The sequence below is a fragment of the Felis catus genome, chromosome C1 (assembly GCF_018350175.1).
Source record: "Felis catus isolate Fca126 chromosome C1, F.catus_Fca126_mat1.0, whole genome shotgun sequence".
In the NCBI taxonomy this organism is placed as follows: Eukaryota; Metazoa; Chordata; class Mammalia; order Carnivora; family Felidae; genus Felis; species Felis catus.
Window position 1 is genome coordinate 182,173,616 of NC_058375.1, and position 23,736 is coordinate 182,197,351.

The 23,736-nt window shown below is 38.5% G+C and overlaps 1 protein-coding gene across 12 annotated transcripts in view; it reads right to left on the reverse strand.

The window, feature by feature from the left end:
- DNAH7 (dynein axonemal heavy chain 7) overlaps positions 1-23,736 on the reverse strand; it is a 265,373-nt gene that overhangs the window by 130,164 nt on the left and 111,473 nt on the right. For all 12 annotated transcript variants that reach the window (XM_045034170.1, XM_045034169.1, XM_045034174.1 and 9 more), the window contains 10 exons: positions 23,632-23,730; positions 18,431-18,679; positions 15,410-15,559; positions 12,428-12,610; positions 11,918-12,094; positions 9,723-9,854; positions 7,716-7,940; positions 4,461-4,658; positions 2,247-2,402; positions 1,371-1,539 (listed from right to left, as the gene is read on the reverse strand). In XM_045034170.1, the coding sequence (XP_044890105.1) occupies positions 1,371-1,539; positions 2,247-2,402; positions 4,461-4,658; positions 7,716-7,940; positions 9,723-9,854; positions 11,918-12,094; positions 12,428-12,610; positions 15,410-15,559; positions 18,431-18,679; positions 23,632-23,730 (1,738 nt within the window). The remainder of the gene's footprint in view (positions 1-1,370; positions 1,540-2,246; positions 2,403-4,460; positions 4,659-7,715; positions 7,941-9,722; positions 9,855-11,917; positions 12,095-12,427; positions 12,611-15,409; positions 15,560-18,430; positions 18,680-23,631; positions 23,731-23,736) is intronic.

Consider the following 23,736-nt stretch of genomic DNA (forward strand, 5'->3'; position numbering starts at 1 on the left):
GCGAGATCATGACCTGAGCAGAGATCTGATGCTCAACCGACTGAGCTACCCAGGTGCCTTTTAATTTTTTTTTTTATTTTTAAAGAGAAAAGAAATTTTTAAAGACTAGAATAACAAATAGGTATTTATCCAAAGGATACAAAAATGCTGATTTCAAGGGGCAAATGCACCCCAATGTTTATAGCAGCACTATCAACAATAGCCAAAGTATGAAAAGAGCACAATGTCCACTGGCTGATGAATGGATAAAGAAGATGTGGCAATATATACACAATGGAATATTACTTGGCAATCAAAAGAATTAAATCTTGCCATTTGCAACAATGTGGATAGAACTTGAGTGTATTATGCTAAGCAAAATTAGTCAGAGAAAGATAAAAATCATATGATTTCACACATATGTGGAATTTAAGAAACAAAACAAAACAGATGAACATAAGGGAAGGAAACGAAAAATAAGATAAAAAGAGAGAGGGAGGCAAACCATAAGAGACTCTTAAATACAGAGAAACTGAGAGTTGTTGAAGGGCTGGTGGGTGGGGGATGGGCTAAATGGGTGATGGGCACCCAGGAGGGCACTTGCTGGGATGAGCACTGGGTGTGATATATATAAGTGATCAATCAATAAATTTTACCCCTGAAACTAAGACTCCACTATCTGTTAACTAACTTGCATTTAAATAAATTAAAAAAATTTTTTTAATTAAAAGAACTGGCAAGGATGATTCAAAGAGAAAAACAAAGACATAATGAATAAAGACTAGAATACCAGCTGGAGTTCAGGAAAAGAACAGCTAAAGATGTCCAGTTACTTGAATCAAGCCACTTTTGATACCCCAGCATAAAAAAATTTCCCTTGTATAGAAATTCCTTTGAGTTTATCAATTTCCCTTGAGATACGCAAAGAATGTTTAAGGGTTAATTCTTTTGACTATTTGCTACTTCAATTCCTCTTAACAGCCTGTCTAAATCCAAAGACTCACTAGAATGAGACTTGATTGGAGTAGCAGAAAAGGGAATTTCATACAGTTGAAGGATTAAGGAATAAAAGAGAGGGAAATGAGCTGCTCCAGGGGCATCTGGATCCTTAGAATGCAGAGACAGAAAGTTCAGAGCAAAGTGCCAGAAGGTGGGAGAAAAAGGATTTGGAAGAATTGGTGGGAGAATGGCCCCAAGCAAGGTAACCCACTTCATAGTGTTGACCATTGTACTATATTTCCATAGGTCACAAAGAACACACAGAGAAAATATATACACAAGAAAGTGTAACTCAGTTGTCCAGTTGGGTTTCTCTTTCTTTCTCCAGCTATCTTTCTAGGTATAACCAGACTGATTCTCAATCTTAGTAATCACAAACTCAGAAAACATACCTGGAGGTCCCATAGCGCACATGATTTGAATGTCCACTAGCTTAATCATAGAACAATCTTTTAGGTCATACCAATTCCAGTGATCTAACCATTGTCTAAGCAACTCAATGGGTGGCTGAGCCCCATATACTTCCCGAGCGGGCATATTGACATCATCTACAAAGACAACCTGAGAATAAAAAGAGAAGCAGTATTACAAAATATTAACACCTTAATGTCCTATTGTGTAAATCGTGTTGAGGCAAAGAATGTAGAGTACATATGTGAGAAATGATGGTTTCTTTTCAAATAAAGAATAATATCCCCTAGCATCAATGCTTCCAAGGAATAGGGAAAGTCTCATTACTAACCTTTATAGATTAAGAGTTGAGGACTTAATAATCCTCTCACACAATTTGTTTCTCAATATGCCTCCTCTTTTTCCTTATACAATTTCAATACATTAAAGTAAATGAGAAAGCTAGGATGTTAAAATGATTATAACCTCTGAGTGGTGAAAGTTAGGTTCAAAGGGGTGTTCCTGGCAAAGAAACACAGAGAAGTCAATTGATAGCTGGGTTGTTTAAAGGTCTAGAGGAGCAAGCAGCTAGATGGCTGAATAGAAATGTTAATCAGAGAAGTAGAAAGGTAGATAATTTCCCAGATGAATATTTTACTTTTAATTCAAAGGGCAAGTGCTTGTTTTTAATGTCAAGTTGTCTAATGCACATGCAAATATGAACACACTTTTAGGGAAACTTAATCAACATTTGTGATTAAAAAACAGTGTACACAAAGATGTCAAGTTTTAGTCTATCTTGTTTCATTTTTCTGACTATAGCAGGGTCAGCAAAGTGGACCAGTGCTGTGCCATACGTATAGAAACAGAGCAATTACCATTCTCTTGCCCAAAGGAGGACCAAAAACTCCCTTTCTTCTTTTGTCCAATTTTGACATGATGATATTCTGAGTTTGAGCTGCTGTAGTTTGTGCTGAGAAGTTAATTATCAGAGGCTTGTAGATATCTTTGCTGAGTTGATTTAAAAGAAAATTCTATATAATAGGAAATAATAAAATGAGCCATAGTTTGGAATTATGCTCTGACTTTTGAAAATAAACACTAAGCAAAAGTATTGACACACCTGAATCTACACTTAGAGTGTCGTAACAATGTGAAAAAAGGGATGGAATCAATAGAAATAACAGTTACTGTATCAGTGGTGTCTCTATTTGTCCAGGCCCCATGCATATGGCCTCTCTGATTTCCAAAGCCACCACACAGAGTACACATTCCTTCTTAACAAGAGATCATGGGGACTCAGAGGCTAAGAAACTCGTTTAAGGTCTCAGAGATGGGGGAAGGGGGAAGAATTCAGATTGTCATGCATCTCTTACCAGATAAATGTTCTTTTTATTATAGCCTGTTATCTTTCCACTGAAACACCAAGTTATCAGACTAGAAGTTAGGAAGCTTAAATAATATAACCGTATTTTCAAAATGGATTTCACCGGAAAGCAGGTGCAATTACAATGATTCTTAACCAAGACGTTGTGTTTTACAAATCATCTTGTAAAAGAATAATTAAATAGGAAAATATTTACAATAGATTAGGTAGAACAAGCAGATTACAAAATAAGATGCAAAGTACATTCCCCATTTTGTAAAAAGTAGTGTTTTTTGTTTGTTTGTTTTGCCTGGGCTGAATTTGGAATGAGCGTATAAATGACAAATGGGTTTATTTTTCTCCAACCACTGCCTTTAACCTTATCAAGTCTCCATTCCTTGACTGTTGATGGTATCTTGGGTAAATCCCTTAGCTTTCTGTATACTTTCAGCAAGATTGATTTTTAACCTTGGCCAAACCAACACCTTAATTTAAAATCTCAGTTTAAAACTTCTCCATCTCTGCTGTTGGATATTTCCTGATGTATACAGCATTTAAATTATAATGAGGGTTTCGTTTCAGTATGTTCTGAAAGATATTATTCAATAAATGTTATCAGGACAATTATTTAACCATATGCCTAAATATATTCCAAAGGGATTGACAGATTACATAAAAAGATAAAAATCAATAAAGAACTAGAAACAGGAACTATCATAATTGGGGGAATGTGAGTTGACTGAGAACCTGCAATGGGGGAGGGATCACTGATGGCTCATTTGGGCTCCTTTCCCTTTTTCCCATCTTCTTCCCACCCCGCAGCTGGGTGGGGGACAGAGCTAGAGGAAGATAGGCAAAAGTCCTATCCCACTGGCATCACTGTGGTTTCCTCTTGGATAATGTGGTCTTGCCTGCTGTCGTGGAAAGCTTCTAAATGCTTACTCAGAGGAGCAGATCTGCTAATTCTTTAGAAACTCCAAAGGGATACCCACACTGTGCAGTTCTCTGCCATAAGGAAAGTAATGGGGCTCTACACTGTGGCATTGCTGTGGGTAGTCATCTAGAACGGAGTCCCAAGAAGGCTGAAGTCCACTTATCTTCCACATTGTCCACTTGCCCCTGGGAAACTTGCACTCACTTGTCCTGCCAAAGCTGGGGATACTTACTGACAGCTCCAGGCAGCTTTCTGCCTTCAGAAATCTGAAACTAGAGGCGAGAACTAGCCTTTGTTCAATATGACCCTCTAAACACAAAGGAACACAGACTGTGTAAAGCTACTGAGATTTGGGGCATTATCTGTTATAGCAGCTAGTATTTTTTTTTTAAACAAACACACAATGGGAATCATTACAGAAGTCAGTCAGTCTTATTACTACATAATAATCCTTTTTATATTAAATAATTTTGAAAATTAAATATCAAGTGTAATTAATTAAAACACCCCTTCCTTTCAACAGAGATGAACTTCTTCATCCTCAACAAGCTATTTTTATTAAAATACCTTTAAAAATACCTTTAAAAAGGTACAATAATTTAATGATGTAAAATAGCATATCTTTAGTCCATTTTCTAAAATAGGCAGTTACTAAAAAATTCTCCGTGGCTACAACATCAAAATATTGGAATGTTTAAAAAATATGAAGTTTACTATTACACGTAGCTTACAAAATAACATTCTTAGGAATATTAATGTACCTTTTAACATGTAGATTTCTCTAATACTTACAATGATATAAACACTCTTTCCAGTTCCTGTTGGTCCTACAAATATTGAAGGCTTTTGATGGGTGGTTAACAATTCCATTAATGCAGAGTATCGAACTGTGTCCAGAGTTGGTACAATGATTTCATTAAACATCACATCCTTAGGAATTGGAGGAGCTTCTGCCAATTTTTTTACCCATGGTTCCCATTTTCCTATTCCCTGTTCATAATAAATAGCCAAACGGTGAATGTTATATTATAAAATACTTTTAAAAGCTCTGTACTCCTGTGCCACTGTAGAAAAGATCAAAGATCAAGACCAAAACAAAACACTGATGTTTATACATTTGTTTTTAGCCTTTAAAACACTTCACCCTGAATTCGAAAGTTAAACTTTGTGCTAAATTGAGAAGAAATAAGGCTTTTATATGAATCAAAATGAAATGGCAATGCTGTGGTTTTTTTAACGCCCTGAAACCACTGATTACGTCAACCCAAAGATCAGCTATTTTGGATAATGTTAGATTGAGAAAACTGGACTAATTAATGCATTAAAGAGAATTTTATTCCATAGTGTTAACCAATATAGCACTTATTTCCCTAGAACATCAGCTGCATGTTGCTTGTACTTTAATATTTTTTATTTTTTACGTCTATTTTTTTATTTTTGAGGGGGAGAGAGACCAAGAGAGAGAAAGAGAGAGAGGGAGGAGGACAGAGGATCTGAAGCAGGCTTTGTGCTGACAGCAGAGAGCCCAATGTAAGGCTCAAACTCATCTCAAACTTGAGATCTCAAACTTGAGATCATGACCTGAATCAAAGTCAGATGTTTAACCAACTGAGCCACCCAGGCACCTCTGCTTATGCTTTTATAATGGTATTTATAACAAACATCAGCTTATCATTTCAGGTGAGATTTTTGTAAATTGTGGTTAAAAAAAAATACCTAAAATATACCTTCAACCATTTTTTTGAGTATACAGTTCAGTAGTTTTAACTATATTCACATTGCTGTGCAACAGCTATCTAGAATAGACAAGATTTCTTAATGTGAGATTATCATCATGACTTAACATTATACTGCATCTTTGTATCCAATTAACTTGCCAACTAAAATTTGTGCTTGCTATACAGTGTTTAGAACAAAAATTTTCAAAGATAGCATGTTAACTCTCTCACCTTAGAAAAACATCACTGGTCTCTCCATTCTTGCAAAATCAAATTTAAGCTCCTGGTCATTTAAAGCATATCAGAATTCAGGCCCTCCTTCCTTACATCTTTACGTGTTCCACAGGCCAGTCTCATCGATGGACCTACTGTTTCCCAACATGACCTGGGTTCCTAGACCTTCCCACATGGCACTCTTTTGGCTTAGAGTGTCACATGACACTCTTCTGAAGAGGTTATGAACTCGTCAAGGGCAGCTCTGTGCCTTATTCATTTTTGTACCCTCTGGCACAGTGCTTTGCGGATAGTACAGATTTTTTTTTGAGGACGGTGAATTCATATCACATGTGAAAACTGTATTACAAAGACATTTCTAGAACTTTTTAGAACTGATGAAAAAAACAATTTCCTTCCCATATTCTTTTTTTAAAGTATATTCATTTTTGAGAAGGAGAGACAGAGAGTGAGCAGGGGAGGGCCAGAGAGAGAGGGAGACACAGAATCTGAAGAAGGCCCTAGGCTCTGAGCTATCAGCACAGAGCCCGATGTGGGGCTTGAACCTATAAGCTGAGAGATCATGACCTGAGCCAAAGTTGGATGCTTAACTGACTGAGCCACACAGGTCCCCTCCTTCTCATATTTTTGATGATCTTTTCTAACATGGATCTTTTGCCACCATATGAAGAAGGAAAAGTTAAGAGTCAGAAAACCTGGAGTGGATATGCCCTTAGAGATTTTGTGGTACTGGGAAAATCACCTATCTCTGAGCCCTAATTTCCTCAATGGGAAGATGTGCAAAATAATACTATCTTTCTTATTTCACTGAGATATTGGGAAACAAATAGAAATGATTGTGGAAAAGCTTAATAAACTTCAAAGTGCTCTGAAAATGCAGGCTATTGTTAGTAATTGGAAATAAAATAAAATTAGGAAAAATGAAAGGATAATATCTTGCAGTTGACAGGGTGAAGAATCTCTTCTGAGGTAAGCCTGCTAATATACCTCAAAAGCCATAAAAATTTAAAAATTGATATAGCAAATTCCTTTTCTAGGAACTTCTCTTTTTTACTTAAAAATTTTTTTTAAGTTTATTGTTTATTTATTTATTTTGAGAGAGACAGAGACAGCATGAGTGGGGGAGGGGCAGAAAGCAGGAGGGAGAGAGAATCCCAAGCAGGCTCTGTGTTGTCAGGGCAGAACCCAATGCAGGCTCAAACCCATAAAACTGTGAGATCATGACATGAGCCCAAACCAAGAGTCTGACACTAAACCAACTGAGCCACCCAGGTGCCCCTCTAGGAATTTATCTTAAAGAAAAAATCAGATATATACACATGGCTTGTATACAGGAATATTCACCAAAGCAGAAAAACTAAGAAACAACAAAAACAGTTCAACATCTAACAGTAGGAAACTGTTGGGCTAGATCGTGGTCCTCAGATAATAATCTATGGAGGCTTAGAAAAATAAGTTTATTAAAGAAATACTAATGAGATAGAAAGGTGTTCTCTTTATTAACGGGAGAAGAGGATATAAAATTACCCTCTGGGGATATAGTATGATCCAATTTCACCTGAAGCTCCATATTTAAACATTATGGATTTTTAAATGTCCTCAATACAGTACTTATAGCTGTCACACACATACAGGTGAACAAACACCACCCAGGTTTTATTGTCCAATTCATTTGTGAAATGCTGAATTAACACTAACCCAGCTATGGCCCTACAGGGCTTCTTACCATCTGTGATATGCTAACATGCACCAAATGAATCTCCAAGAGGTATCTTAAAGCAAAATGTACCTACTGCTGGACTAGATGTCATAATGTGTAATTTTATTTAATGAATACAATAGGCCCATCAGGTGTTATTATTTATCTCATTTTATCAAAGAGAAAAGCAAGAATCAGAAAGATTAATAAACTAGTCCCAGGTTCTACAGAAAGAAAGTGGCGTTACTCGGACTGAAACCCAGAGGTGTCCGACTTCAAAGCCAAAGCAACTTCCTTTACTACTCCATGTTGACTCTTAAGGTAAACAGTGGTGACAAGGTGGCCCCAGAGCCATTATGTGCTGTAATGTTGTACATCTTGCTTCAGAGTTCTTACCTCAGTGACAAATTGATAATCATAAATTGTTCCTTTTTCAGGAAATGGGACAGTTAGTGCTTTTGAAGACGTTTGTTCCGTACCGCTCAGTAATTTAAACTTATTTTGAGTTAGTTCTGAAATTGGGCCTTCCATTAGTTCTCGAAGAATCTTATCAAATCTCAACCTATCATCATCATTACAAGACGCTCCGACGGACCAGATCAATGAAAATAGAAAAATGCCCTGCATCGGATAGATGAGAAGATAGAGTGCATTAAAAAAGGACTTTAATGTATTCTTGAAGCTTGAATCAGATCAGCCAGATTAATATCTTTGAAAGAAAATGAATAAACTAACATATAATAGTAAGTTATCTCAGGATTTTATAATAATTAGATTTTTAAAAACCAAATTGCATGTTTTAGAAAAATCTTGCTATCAGAAAAGATAATATAATGCAAAGTATAATTCTAGGCATTGTGAAACCTCAGAATGATTAGTCTGGTAAATCACATGAAATTTTAAGTAAGCAGCAGGACCCTGATATTAAAAAAGAACATTGAGATAACTTTTTATGAAGGCATATTTTAATAAGGAATAATCAATCCACAATAAACCTGCTTTTTAAATTTAAATTTTGATAGTGTTTTCGTAAAAGCAGAAAAAATTTATATTCATTTATTTACCTGTTGTAATAATCTGAGCAACGAATGCATAAACTAGAACTGACATTCTGTAAGCTTTCTTCTTACCAGGCTTAGGCAGGAAAACAGAGTAGATGACAAGACCCACCACTAAATGAGAAAACTTACTAGTTTGCTTTAAAATCAAATCCGCTTCTTTTTAAAAATTTTTTTTTAACATTTATTTTTGAGAGACCGAGCATGAGCAACAGAGGGGCAGAGAGAGAGGGAGACACAGAATCCCAAGCAGGCTCCAGGCTCTGAGCTGTCAGCACAGAGCCCAATGTGGGGCTCGAACTTATGAACCATGAGATCATGACCTGAGCTGAAGTCAGACACTGAAACCAACTGAGCTCCTCAAATCCCCATTATAATGCCAAAACAAACACAATCTTGACTATGCTCATAAAAGTTGTGGACTCTACTTCGACACTGTGCACCTGCTCCTACATTACTCACAGGTTGTTTCTCTCCAGAAACTCTTTAAAACTAAATTAAAAATTAATTTATTTAATAGAATGTAAGTAATAAGAGCAACATATTGACCACATTAGAAATGCTACCATTAGCAGTACATAATTTTTTGTTAAGGAATATTCAAGGTCTGTTGATAATTTTATTCCTATTTTAAAAATACGTTTATACATATTTTCTTCCTTTCCTCAATCCTGATGTAGATTTGTATATGCATATATATATTTTAAGCACTTAAATCTCAAGAAAAATGGGGCTCCTGGGTGGCTCAGTCAGTTGAGCATCTGACTCTTGATTTTGGCTTAGGTTGTGATCTCGTGGTTCCTGGGATCCAGCCCCGTATTGGGCTCTGTGCTTATATAGCACGGAGCCTGCTTGGGATTCTCTCTCTGTCTCTCTCTGTCTCTCTCTGTCTCTGTCTCTCCCTCTCTCTCTGTCCCTACACCTGTTCACACGTGCTCCCTCTTTCTCAAAATAAAGAAACTTAAAAAGCAAAGAAAAGCAAGGAAAAAACGCAAAGAGTTATTATGATTTGCAGGTTGAAGGGGAGGGAGGTGAATCTTATCAAATGGTCATTGTTATTTTGGGGGTTCATCATTTCTGAGGCTGGTTAAGTGACTGAAGATTCCAGTAGCAGATCTAAGGGTATCAGTGGGTTTCACCCAAACCTCATGAGGTCATAGAACTGCCAGTTGAGGAGGTTCCTCCAAGGACCTACTATTTGGGGCCTGACTTTTTCCTTGCTGTTCAGCTACCACCCATAGTCCAGCCCCCATTTCCGGGGAGAAATGAAGTTCATTAATGAGGAAGCACTGGGGAAAGCAGTAGATGCCTTTCTACAGCAGGATTCAAAGGCAATGGACCTTACCTCCAATAAAGAATACGTTTCTCGGTCATTTCTCTCTTTCATTTTGACTGCATCAGCAAAGTCATCGATAAAACAGTCTATTAGATTCATTAAGGATCGGACTAAGTTTGTGTCTGAAGTAGGAGATAATTCCTGAAAAAATCAGGGGGAAAAGTCTATAGAACAAATTAACTTAAATTAGGCACTAATTAAAATAGCATCAACTAATATTTATTGAACTTACTTCGTCCTCATAGCTGTAGTACTTATGAAAAGGCATGATTATAATTCTAGCTCTACAGGTAGGAAAACTGAGGCATGGATTAATTCCCTAGTCTAGAGTGTAGTGACACTGGATGTGTTGTCCTGTACATAGGTCCTAGCACCATGCATCACATAGCAAGTTCTCCATAAACACGTGTCTTCTTGCCTCCGAGCTCTCCTCCAACCTTTAGAGGGGTATTGCTTCACAGTTACTGTGTGAGAATTAACTCTCTGAAAGTTAACTGGAACTGAAGATTAGGAGCAGCTGACTTCATCTTCAGCCACTGTCCCAGTAGAAACAGGCAGAAATGACAACCGAGTTTCTAAGGATGGGACTAAGTATTACTGATGCCCCCCTAAAATACAAATGGCTGTTGCTAAAAATAAGACACTCATTACTACAGAGTAGCTAAGAGGAACTCATAATTTCTTTAAGAGAGGACAAAAGTACATAGTACATTTTAGAAGCTTGTAATAAAAGCATGTTTTTTTTCTCTTTTGCTATTGAAAAGATTAGTTATTACATGGAAAATTTATTTATTTGTAATACATTCTCTGACAATGCCGGGGATGGGGGGGAACCTGTAGCTTATTCTACAAGTTTAACTGGTTTTGAAACATGATTACTTCATATCTTCAACAAATTTCAAGGTTTCTTTCCCTCTTTTTTTTTTTTTTAAATTTTGTAACATCCACACTCCTTGGAAGAGATGTGTCCGCCCCTGTTGTGCCAGTGTCCCCCCCCCCCCCCCGACCCGGCCTGTTCCTCAGTGAGTTGCCAGAGAAGCCTTGCCTCTTTCCTGAAAATGTTTGGGCCATGCTTCACCCCATGATCTCCTCACTTGCCAAATCCAAGGCCATGTGCCAAACATTTTCTGCCTTGACCTCTTGGTAGTTTCCCATAATACTGACTACCTGCTTCTTAAAACGCCCTCTTCTCTTCCTGAGATTGCAGCCAGGTCTGGCATTGTATTCTTTGCTCTCTTATCTTTTTTTGTCGGCATTTTCTCTTTAGGCAATATCCACTGGCATGATTTTTAAATTCCGCTTTCCTTTTCTGTACTATGAGCCAAACTCGTGCCTTCTTCTCTTAGATTTCCAACAGGAGGAGAAATACCAGCCCTGTGTCCCTATGTTTGCTCCAGAGCCCAAGTCAACAACAGTAATCTCTAAACAAGTAGATACACTCATGCTAAATATAGTGGATTCCTCATTTAGCAGGCCTAGAGCAGTAACATGTTCCTCCATCATTACCCACTATCTAATTCTTTAGATTTAATAAATGAATTACTTTTAAAAATGGTCCCTTTGCTGGTTATAATATAGATTTATTCTAGGAACTTTAAAAAACAAAGAAAATTATAAAAATGGAAACTAGAATAGTCTCTGAGAAATGAGAGATAACATTTTTAGGTATTTTCATCCATATGTGGTTAAGTGGACCTTTAAGACTTTTTTTTTTTTTAAGAGGTAAGAGAGTAGCATCCATACATCTTCTCAAACTTTAAAATGCTTCTTTTAAAATTTTTCTGGGGGGCACCTGGGTGGCTCAGGCGGTTATGTTAGGTGGATGATTTCGGCTCAGGGCATGATCTCGCGGTTCATGGGTTAGAGACCAGCATCGGGCTCTCTGCTGTCAGCCTGCTTCAGATCCTTGGTACCCCCCTCCCTCTCTGCCCCTCTCCCTCGTGTGCTCTCACGTGCTTTCTCTCTCTCTCTCAAACTAAAATAAACATTACAAATTTAAAAAAATAAAATTAAATTAAACTTTGTTTTGGAGAATAAGTATATAAGTTAAAATCTTTTTACTTTACTCAGAAAAAGGTTTTTAGTTAAAACAGTTATCTTAATACCTGAGAGTTGACATTGACCACAGACATTAAAATGAATATATTTGGCTAATTTGGATTGTCCACTTACTGTTTAAGTCTTAAAATTCTCGTTCCTCTTACCTTCGTATGCTTTCTAATAAATTCAACAGACACTGGGACCATTCTGTCAAATAAGCCTATTATAAATTCTTTCTGAATAATACTAATCACAGCAGGTAAAAGATTTATCCAAGACAACATTAGTGGTCTCCAGCCTAACATGTGAGGCTCCATGTAAATCATACCACATCTGGAAACCTGGAAAAAAGAATAATTGTTTACCATCAAGGTAATGCTTCTGTCAGAAATATGACGTGGTACATCCCTTTCTTAAAACCTGCAGAAAATTCCTAAAAAGAAGCTTAATTTTATGTCACTTCACGACCTAAATTTTTATGTGTGACTTTACCAATGGTTGTAGACAAAAAGGAAAAAAATCCCTGACTCTTAAATTGATCAAGGTAGGTCAACAGCTATGCTGTTCTTAGAGTACTGTTACAATGAATTATAATGCTTCACTTAAAGTCAAAGTTCCTTATAAAAACATTTATAACATTTCAAATGTATAAGATGTCAACATTGAGGACTCACAGTGGCAGGAGAAGCAACTTCCAAATCCATTGGTTCAAAAATAAGATTCATTTGTGGTGACATTTGAATAATCTCCCCACTCATCAGACAGAGCTTTTTGTTGTCATCCAGCACCGTATTCATATTCTCAATCCACACGGCATCTACTGGCCCATCAAAAATTAACCATTTCCTATCTGGCGTCTGGTATATGCATTTGATGAATACAAGGGAAAAATTAATAGTGATAATGTAAGGAAATAGTGCAATGCTTCAAAATTTAAACATGTAACTTGTAAAATTAATTTCACCATGAAAATGTAAAGGTGTCTTTTGAATACAGTGTGTATGTGTGTACGGAGAGAAAGTCACGAAAGAAGCCTTTATGTGCCATGGACAAGACAGAAATATAACATCTGTTCTCAAGATTCCATCTTTTCCAACGTTTCTGAACTCACATGTAACATGTTTTGGAAAGTATTACAAATAAAAAAAATATAATTGTCAGTGAAAACAGAATTTTCATTGAAATTACCTGATTCTATGCAGTATTATGTTCATACAAATTACTCTTACGTGCCAAGTCAAGGTTTTTCTTCCCTCTGCTGAATGAATTCACACACATTCATACCCCTCTTGGGTTGAATGGTTTTATGGCGATTTGGGACATTAGTATAAGATTCAGTTTCACAATGATAAATATGAAAATATTTGCTCATTGTCTGGAATACAGTAAAAGCTCAACAAATATTAAGGAGTGGCTAGGTAGCTGCTGGAGAGTACAAAAGCTGATTCTACTTTCCACAGCTTACGAATCAGCTTTTTTGGGCACACGGATGCTGCCTTGGTTCACTTTCAGCAAACGTGATTTGAGTTGAAGTGGTGAGGGATTTGGATCCATCTTAACACCTTCTCAGTCCCTGTGGACAACTGCTTTAATCTACAAGACAGTACACCTGTCATGGGCTTAGGCCACCCCATACCCACTCTCTGAGCCAGGAAGCAAGAAAGAGCCCATACCCCGGAAGTCACCTTGAAAAGAGCCCATACCCCAGAAGTCACGTTGAGAAGAGCCCGTACCCCGGAAGTCACCTTGAGAAGAGCCCAGACCCTGGAAGTCACCTTGAGAAGAACGCAGACCCCAGAAGTCACCTTGAGAAGAGCCCAGACCCCAGAAGTCACCTTGAGAAGAGCCCGTACCCCGGAAGTCACCTTGAGAAGAGCCCGTACCCCGGAAGTCACCTTGAGAAGAGCCCAGACCCCAGAAGTCACCTTCAAAAGAGGCCAGACCCCAGAAGTCACCTTAAGAAGAGCCCGTACCTCGGAAGTCACCTTGAGAAGAGCCCAGACCCCGGAAGTCACCTTGAGAAGAGCCCAGACCCCAAAAGTCACCTTGAGAAGAGCCCAGACCCCAAAAGTCACCTTGAGAAGAGCCCAGACCCTGGAAGTCACCTTGAGAAGAACCCAGACCCCAGAAGTCACCTTGAGAAGAGCCCAGACCCCAGAAGTCACCTTGAGAAAAGCCCGTACCCCGGAAGTTACCTTGAGAAGAGCCCGTACCTTGGAAGTCACCTTGAGAGCAACTTTCCCTTGCACTGTTCGCTTCCCATGCCTGCTAATCTTCACTTTGGGTAACACCACCATGTAACAGCAAGATGTTGGGCTCTACGGTCTGAAAGACCTTGCTTTTCATTTGGCTTTACTACTTACCAGCTAGGAGACTTTGAGTCAGCTCCTTAACCTCTCTGAGACTATTTATGGGACAAAGCTCTCTGGAAAATGTAATATGTGCTATGTAACTGGATGTACAATGGGAGAGATCTCATAATTATTTCTGTACAAATAACGTAACTGCATACATTATCTACAGATGCCATGTGTTAATCTGGGCCAGAGTGTATATCCACTGTGAAAAGAAAGAAACTGAGAAGTTATATCAATGGTCCCAACGTGTCTGTTTGCCTCACAGTTACTTTTATCCTTGAAATTACTAATAAAGCCTGGTACTGGGCAAGATCTCTGTCCCATGAAAGCCAATCCTTATGTCACTCATTGCTCAAGTTCCTTCAGCCATTAAGAGCAGAGTTGAGATATGACATTTTTCTATTATCACACTGATTAAAGAATAATGATTAGTCAGGTCCTTAAGCGGATAAAGAGCACCAAAGTCAAGACATAAGGTAGTCAGAATAAAGGAAATATTTACTTGAAAAAGATTTAATAAATTAAGTGTCTCTAGCCTAGGCCCTTCTTCTTTAAGACCAGACTTAGCAAGCTCTCTCCCACATGATCACATTCTGTGGACAGCCTGCTAACATGTGGCAACCAAGTTAACACTTCCTGGTCTATGGACTCTTTCTTGGAAGAGCGGGCAACCGCTGCTCAGCAGAATAAGCCAGGAGTAGGTAAATGCCCGCTCTCACTCACAGCAGTCAGCACAGCTGGCTCATCCCTCACCTCCTACGCTTTCCAGCAGCCCATTGTCTTCTGAACAAGTAGGGCAAAAGTGTTGGAACTTGAAGACATTGTTTTGTAAAGGTCTGCAATTTCTTCTCTGAGAACTGGAATATACCTAACAATTAGTGGGTGTGACAGAGACAGCAGCCTAAAAAGTGGGCAATGGAAGAACGTTCCCGAAGGAGCAAAAGGATCACGATATTCAGCTGTTCTCCTTCCTGTGTCAGTTAGCCTGAAAAAAGAGACCCAGGAGTGCTTTTTCCCTGACCTCTTTCTCGTGCCCTCTTCTCCGCACACCCAGGCAAAGGCCCTCGCCAGCATCTGGCATCTTTGCCAGCATCTGGCATCGTCTGGCTTCTTTGTAGGTGCTGCCGATGCTGGCAGAAACAGTGCCAGACGATCTGGGACCGTGTTGTAAATAAACACCTTGAGCTTGAACTAGAAATATAAATGTTTGTTTGGAACAACTGAAAAACACATCAGACATCTGTCAGAAAGGACTATCACAGTCTTTCGAAGTGTGCACGCTGAAGTGTCAGTACTTACCGGTGAGGAAGCAAATGCCCTAAAACTGACAGCGAGGATGCCATCGGACCACTCGTGAGACACTACATCAAACTGTCCATACAACTGACCCATGGTGACAGACTTGGGATTTAAAACAGTAATTTGAACCTTGTTCTCCTCCATTAACCCCTTAAAAGAAAAAAAAATACATTATCCATTTAGAAGGATACTGTCTCTATTCATAGAAAAGCAGGACTGTATATGTAGAAAATCCTAGACTCTACAAAGAAACTCCCAGAAATAAGGAATGCATTTAACAAAGTTCCAGCATATGAAGTCCATATATAAAGACTGGTTGTATTTACACAGTGCCAATGAACAACTGAAAAAATTAAATTTTTACAAATACTGTTTACCATAGTTTTAAAAACTCATAAAATACTCAGTAATAAATTAGCTATAAATCTAAATACTTACAGAACTGTAAATCTAAAACAACAATGAAACCTGGTAAAATTTTTTGTTAAGGGTCAGGCAGTAAATATTATAGGCTTTCAGGTTACAAACAGCCGCTCACATATTCTTCTCTGTTTCTTTTCTTTCTTTCCATTTTTTTTTTTTAAACAAACGTTAAAAAGTGTTACCACCATTCTAAGCTCATTGGTGTTAGAAAAATAGGCTCGGGGCCAAATTTGGGCTGTAATTGCCGACTCCTGCTACCAAATATTCTCTGAGAGAAAATTAAAAGATCTAACCATGTTCCATTCTCACAGAATGGAAAAGTTAATATTGGCAGATTGTCAGTTTTGACCAGAACCTTGAAGCCCGTGTGGGAATTATACAAGAGATGTTAACACCCCTTGGGGCATAAGCTTTTCATGTTTTTAATTAATAGATGTTATTTTCTTAGAGTAGCTTTAGATTTACAGAGAAATTGAGTGTAAAGTCAGATCTCTGTAGTTTCACATAGATTCCCTCTGCCCACTCACCACCCCCCCCCCGCCCAGTTTCCCCTATTATTAAAGCCTTGCATTGGGCTGGTATATTATTATGAATAATGAACTAATATTGATACATTATTACTAATTAAAGTCCATGGTTTACATTAAGGGTCACTCGTGTGGTATAATTCTGAGTTCTGCCAAACACACAATGGCACATATCCATCATTACACTATCGTACAGAATAGTTTCACTGCCCTATAAATCCCCTGTGCTCCGTTAGTAGTCATTTCTTTTTTTTTATACACAGCAACATAACATGTGCAACCCTTCCCAACATTGCCTTCTGCCCACCCCCTCAGGGCTTGGGACACAAACCACCAAACTCGAATAAAGACGTGGGAAGATCACTAAGCAGTAAAACAAGCTTTGAGGCTTTGCATACTTCTCTGTGCCCACCAAGGGGCTGACAAGGAAGGCATGTCCTAAATCCAGAAGTATGGGAAAGCTCTACCATCATTGTCAGAGGAAGTTGCTATCACCAAAACAAGGTTTTTGTCTCAAAGGCAACAGGCTAGTGAGACTCCACAAGAAAGATCTAACGATCACATTGGGGCGTCTGGGTGGCTCAGTCGGTTCGGTGTCCAACTTCTGCACAGGTCATGAACTTGCGGTCGTTAGTTTGAGCCCCACGTCAGGCTCTGTGCTGACAGCTCAGAGCCTGGAGCCTGCTTCAGACTCGTGTCTCCCTCTCTCTGCCTCTCCCCTGCTCACACGCTTTCACTCAAAAATATGAACATTAAAAAAAAAAAAAAAGAGGGGCGCCTGGGTGGCGCAGTCGGTTAAGCGTCCAACTTTAGCCAGGTCACGATCTCGCGGTCCGTGAGTTTGAGCCCTGCGTCAGGCTCTGGGCTGATGGCTCAGAACCTGGAGCCTGTTTCCGATTCTGTGTCTCCCTCTCTCTCTGCCCCTCCCCCGTTCATGCTCTGTCTCTCTCTGTCCCAAAAATAAATAAACGTTGAAAAAAAAAATTAAAAAAAAAAAAGATATAATGATCACAAATCCCATTTGGCTATAAACATTGAAATGAATGAAACAAAACTCTTCAAAATATAAGAAGTAGATGGAAATTAAATTTTATTAGTTGGAAAATTAAAAGCAGCCTCATTCCTTTCAAAGGAGCATTTCAAAGTAGACCAAACCATGATGTGTAAGATAGGAATTCATTGCATTTATGTACATATGTAAGTATTATATAACACACAGCACACAGTCACTTTAATACCACTAGCAGCTAATCACAGAAGTTTGCGTTACAAAACTAACCATCCAGGAAATAAAAAATACTCTCTTAAAAGTATAAAAAGAGGGGTGCCTGGGTGGCTCAGTCAGTTGAATGTCTGACTCTTAATTTCAGCTCAGGTCGTGATCCCAGGGTCGTGGGATGGACCCCCACATCAGGCTCTACACTGATGGCATAGCCTGCTTGGGATTCTCTCTCTTCCCCTTTTCCCATCTCTCTCTCTCTCTCTCTCTCTCTCTCTCTCTCTCCCCTCTGCCCCTCCCCCACATGTATGCTTTCTTTCTCACTCTAAAATTTTTTTTTAAGTATAAAAAGAAAACTTTTAGGATTTTCAGACTTTTTTTTTTTTTACAACAAATGTGTTACCTTCATAAATAAAAAAAATTTGAAAAGAAATAAAAGGTTGACAGGCAAATCTATGGTATATTCTTTATATGCTAAACTTAATAGCTTCATATTACTTTTCTAGTAGTATTTTCCCTTTGACTCATTTTTTCCACGATTTTAAGTTGCTACATTAACGTATCTTTTTTTTTTTTTTTAATGTTTATTTATTTTGAGAGAGAGAGCACACAAGCAGGAGAGGAGGAGAGAGAGAGAATCCCAAGCAGGCTCCCTGCTGCCAGTGCAGAGGCGATGTGGGGCTCAATCCCACGAACCGTGAGATCATGACCTGAGGAGAAATCAAGAGTTGGATACCCAACTGACTGGGCCACCCCGGAGCCCCTCCACTAAGATATCATTTTAAATGACCATACATTCTATCTTCCCCAAAGCTGATCATAAATAAATTAACGCATTAATACCACACCTACCTTTTCACAGATGTCATTTAGTGCTCCTGCTAAGATGCGATATGCACTGGTTTTCCCTCCAAATGGTTCTCCCACAATCATGAAACCATGACGCACAATCATCATCTCATATATTTGAAGTATCTTCTCAGAAAAGAATCTGGTCATTTGCAAATTCATGGACTCACAGTTATCTTTGATAGCTGTTAGCAAATCGTTGTAATCTGGTTTTGGTAATTTCACACCAGGAAACAAATCTGAGGTGATTCCCTGATGACAAATGATTTGGGGATTTATATTAAACATTTAATACCCTGTCTCTCTCCACACACATATACGTACACATGATGAAATTCCTCCCATCCTCATATTTAATACTGATGGAAATAGAGCCATTAAATAGTGCAACAGTATTTTTAACAGCTTTTTAGAGGTATCAAGACTAACATACAATGAACAATGTTTAAAGTGTTACAATTCGATAGGTGGAACCATCAACTCAATCAAGACCATCAGCCTATCTATCACTCCCCAAAGTCACCTTGTGACCTTTTGTAATCCTCTTTACCTTCTCTCCTTGCCACGTCCCACCTCCGTCACCAAGTTACCACTAATTTCCTTTCTGTTACCTTTTTTTTTTTTTTATTTGTATTGCCTAGAATTTAATACAGATGAAGTTACACAGTATGGATGCTGTTTTTTCTGATTTTTATTCAGCATAAAGATTTGGAGATTTGTGCATGTGACAGCATCTGTTAATAGCTCACTGCATAGAAGTATTACATTGCATTGAAGTATAATGGTTTCTAAATCCAAACCCCTGTTGAGGGACACTTTCATTGTTTCCAGTTTGGGGCTATTAAAAACAGAACTTCTATGAACATTTATATGCAAGTCTTTGTATGGACAAATGCCTTCACTTCTCTTGGGTGAATACTGAGTAGTGGAATACTTGGGTAATGCGGTTATGATTTTAATATTTTAAGAAAGTGTCTGCTTTCCAAGGTGGTTGTATTATTTAAATTTACCCAAATACTTTTAGTAGTCTGTCTTTTCAACTTTTCTTTAGTGTTTATGTATTTATTTTTCAGAGAGAGAGAGAGAGCCCAAGGAAGCGTGTGCATGAGAGTGGGGGGCAGAGAGAGAGGAGACTGAATCCTAAGCGGGCTCCGCCCTGGCAGGCAGCTCAGAGCACCATGCGGGGCTCACCAACTGTGAGATCACGACCTGAGCTGTAACCAAGAGTCAGATGCTTAACCCTCAGAGTCACCCAAGGCACCCTGGTATGGCCAGTCTTTTTAATTTTAGCCCCACTCATAGATGTGTCACAGTTGTCTTAACTGTGGCTTCAGTTTGCACTTCCTGATGACTATCATTTTTTGTATGTGCTTATTTCCTTTATGTGGATGTTCTTTAGTGACGTACCTGTTCAAATCTTCTGTCTATTTTTAATTGGTTTCTTTCCCTTTTTTTTTTTTTTTAAACATCTAATCATTTTTGAAAGACAGAGACAGACAGCATGGGAAAGCAGAAAAGCAGAGAGAAAGCAGAGAGAGAGGGAGACACAGAATGTGAAGCAGGCTCCAGGCTCTGAGCTGTCAGCACAGAGCCCCATGTGGGGCTCAAACCCACAAGCTGTGAGATCATGACCTGAACCAAAGTCAGACACTTAACCAACTGAGCCACCCAAGCACCCCTAATAGGTTTATCTTCTTAATGGCAAGTTTTAACCGTTCTTTAAATATTCTGCATACAATTCCTTCATCATATATCTAATTGGCAAATATTTTTTCCTAGACTGCAACTTGTCTTTCGTTCTTTTATCAGTGTCTTTCAAAAAGCAAACTTTCAAAATTTTGATGAGTGTATGTTATCAATTTATTGTTTTATGCACTGTGCTTTTGGTGCTGTGTTTAAGAAATTTTTGCCTACCCCAGAGTCACAAAATATTTCTCCTGTTTTCTTTTAGAAATTTTACAGTTTTACAATGCTTTTAAGTTAAAATGTTAGAGGAATATTATCTGACTTCAAGACTGATTATGCAGTGTCATATTACTATAATGATAGACAAATATATCAGTGGAACAGAACAGGGAGTCCACAAAGAGACCCACATACATTTGAACATCTCATTCTGAACAAAGACAATTTGATGGAGAAAAGATAAAGATAGGATGCCTTTAATCCATACCTCAATATCACATACAAAACTTAGTTCAAAGGTATTTTAATCACTGTGGTGGTTAGTATTTTAATCATCTTAGTCTCTCTCAAAAATTCATGCCCATGCAAAAACCACAAAATGTAACCTCATTTGGAAATGGGATCTTTGCAGATCTAATTAGGTAAATTAAGATGAAGTTATACTGGGCCCTAAATCCAATAACTGCTATCTTTGTAGCAGTAAGGAGACGGAGATTCAAATACAAATACACCCAGGGGAGGCCATGTAAAGGTGGAGGCCGAGATTGGAGCAATGCCAACCCACTCCAAGGAACATCGAGGGTTGCCAATAGCCACCAGAAGCTAAGAAGAGGCAAAGGAGTCTTTTCTAGAGGTTTGATGTCAGACTTTTATCCTCTAGAAATTTGAGAGAATACATTTGTGTTGTCTTAACAGTTTGGGGTACTTTGTTATGGCAGCTTTGGGAACCTGATACGATCATATACTGTATGGTTGGAAAGAATTATGATTCCATATTTAGTATAAAGGAATATAGGAATATATAAAGTTGATTGCAAGATCTAAGAAACATACCTTTATAAACTGCTAAAGCTGTAAGTATTATAGCAACCTATGTGAGAAAAAGAACTATTTTCTTTACTGTGAAAGTAAAAGTGAAAATTCAGAAGTGCTTCATGTTTGAACTACACTTTAGCATTTATGAACTATGAACTTAATTGCCCCTATATTTAATCCTTCAAACACTGTTATAGAGAAACTGATCTTAGTTTATCAAAGCAATATGTTTCCTTGGGATAAAGGGGAGAAAAAAAGCATTGTAGCACAGTGGTCAAGAGCACTCCACAGCCTGACTGCATGGTTGAAATTCCCGCTCGCTCATGTACTAGCCATAAATAAAAGTTAATTATCTTTGCCTCAGTTAAATGATCTGTAAAACAGGGATAATGACAGCACCTGCCCTACCTACTGGGCCATTGTGAGCATTAAGTTACTATTAGCAAAGCCCTTGTGTCTGATCCACAGTAAGTCCACAGTGTTTGATAAATAAATAAACATATCTTCTCAGATTGTTCAAATTGCTTATGGTTGACCTTGAAACCCCAGAACATATTTGGTATCCAGTGGTTCTCAACCAAGACCAGTTGTCCTCACTCTCCTTTCAGGATGTGAGTTGGAAATATGTGGAGTTGTGCTGGTCGTCACAACAAAAAAGGTCTCTAAAAACTGGGGTGAGGGTGGGGGGCAAGGATGCCAAACGTCCTACAGTGCACAGGATAGTCTCGCAACAAGGAATTGTCACTGTCCCAATTTAAAGTGACAGTTATGCAGGACGCCTGGGTGGCTCAGTCGGTTGACTGTCTGACTTTGGCTCAGATCATGATCTCACAGTTGACGAGTTCGAACCCTGCATGGGGCTCTGTGCCGACAGCTCAGAGCCCGGAGCCTGCTTCGGATTCTGTGTCTCCCTCTCTCTCTGCCCCTCCCTCGCTCATGCTCTGTGTCTGTCTCAAAAATAAATAAACATTAGGAAAAAAAGTGACCGGTATGCTCCATTTTTGAGATATTGCTCAATAATGTTCACGGAGTGAATACACAACTCTTGAGAATACATCTGGTGAGGCAGATTTCCACGTTATAAAATGCAGTGTTTCGAGGCGCCTGGGTGGTCCATTGGTTAAGTGTCCGACTTTGGGCCAGGTCATGATCTCACGGTTTGTGGTTTCAAGCCCCACATAGGGCTCCATGCTGTCAGTGCAGAGCCCACTTCTACAGATCCTCCCTCCCCTTCTTGTTCTGCCCCTCCCCCTCTCGCGCATGTGCATGCATGTGCCCTGTCTTTCAAAAATAAACGTTAAAACAATTATAAAAATATGTAGTTTTTACTCTTGGAAAATTTATTCAGTATACTAGTGCCAAAGACACTGAGGGAAAACATGAGGAAGAAAATTTGAACGTATTCCTTATATATTTGCACTGCCAGCTCTAAGTGCTATGAAAAGATCCTTTCAACTTGGTGATGCATGGTTACTAGGGAAAGCTGAAGACACTGGGCCACACTACAGAGACAGTGGCCTTCTCCCCCCTCCCTGTCATACCCCTGCCATCTTTACACACTGGAAGCTAACTGCTTGAACTTCAAGGCAGCGCAAATTAGTGCACCATCTAACATCTGTTGGGAGACGGGCCCCTGATTCCTTCTATCTGAGACAGGGAAAAGGAAAAGAATGACATCAAATGAAACGTGAAAACCTTAACCATTATTCTAATACTTCTTCTCAATTAGTAATAGTCTAATCTTAAAAATATAACAAGCTTCTTAAACTTAGTTCTTTCTTTAAATTATCCTGAAAAATCAATTTCATAAAAGCCATTATACTCTTTTAAAGAAATTAAGCTTCTTTAAAAATGTCTTCAATTATTAATTTTTAAAAGTTTTTTTGTTTATTTGGAAAAGACAGACACACAGCAAGCAGAGAAGGAGCAAAGAGAGAGGGGGAGGCAGAGAGAATACCAAATGGGCTCGACACTGTCAGCACAGGGCTCGACACTGTCAGCACAGAGCCCGACGGGGGGGCCTCGAACTCATCAAACTGTGAGATCATGACCTGAGCCGAAACCAAAAGTCAGACACTTAACCAACAGAGCCACCCAGGCGCCCATCTTCAATTATTAATTTAACAAACATTGACCACATACGTTTTCTGTGCAAAGGATTCAGTGGTGTGTTAGACCAATTATTCTCCTTCATGGAGCCTACATTCTAATGTAATTTATAAGCAAACATACTTTGCAACTTTTGTGGGTTTATTACATTATGCAGTTAAAAAGTACTATTTAAAAATCCCAACTTGTTGAAAGTCATATAAAGTAGCAGAGCTGGTTAAACACACTTCAAGTACAACATGGGATGATCTATGTTTTTGTGTGCCGTGTCATTATTATCTATAGACGTTTCTCCTAGGGAATTGCAAAGTTGGACACTTGATAAATACATCATTTTAAAAATTCTGATATACGAAAATAATAAATGTTCTTACCTCAAAGAGTGGTAAATCGTGGGACAAAAATTTTGGCAGATTTACATCAATAATAGATCTAAGCAACAAAATTTCTTCATTTTCATTTGGATATTTCAGCTAAAA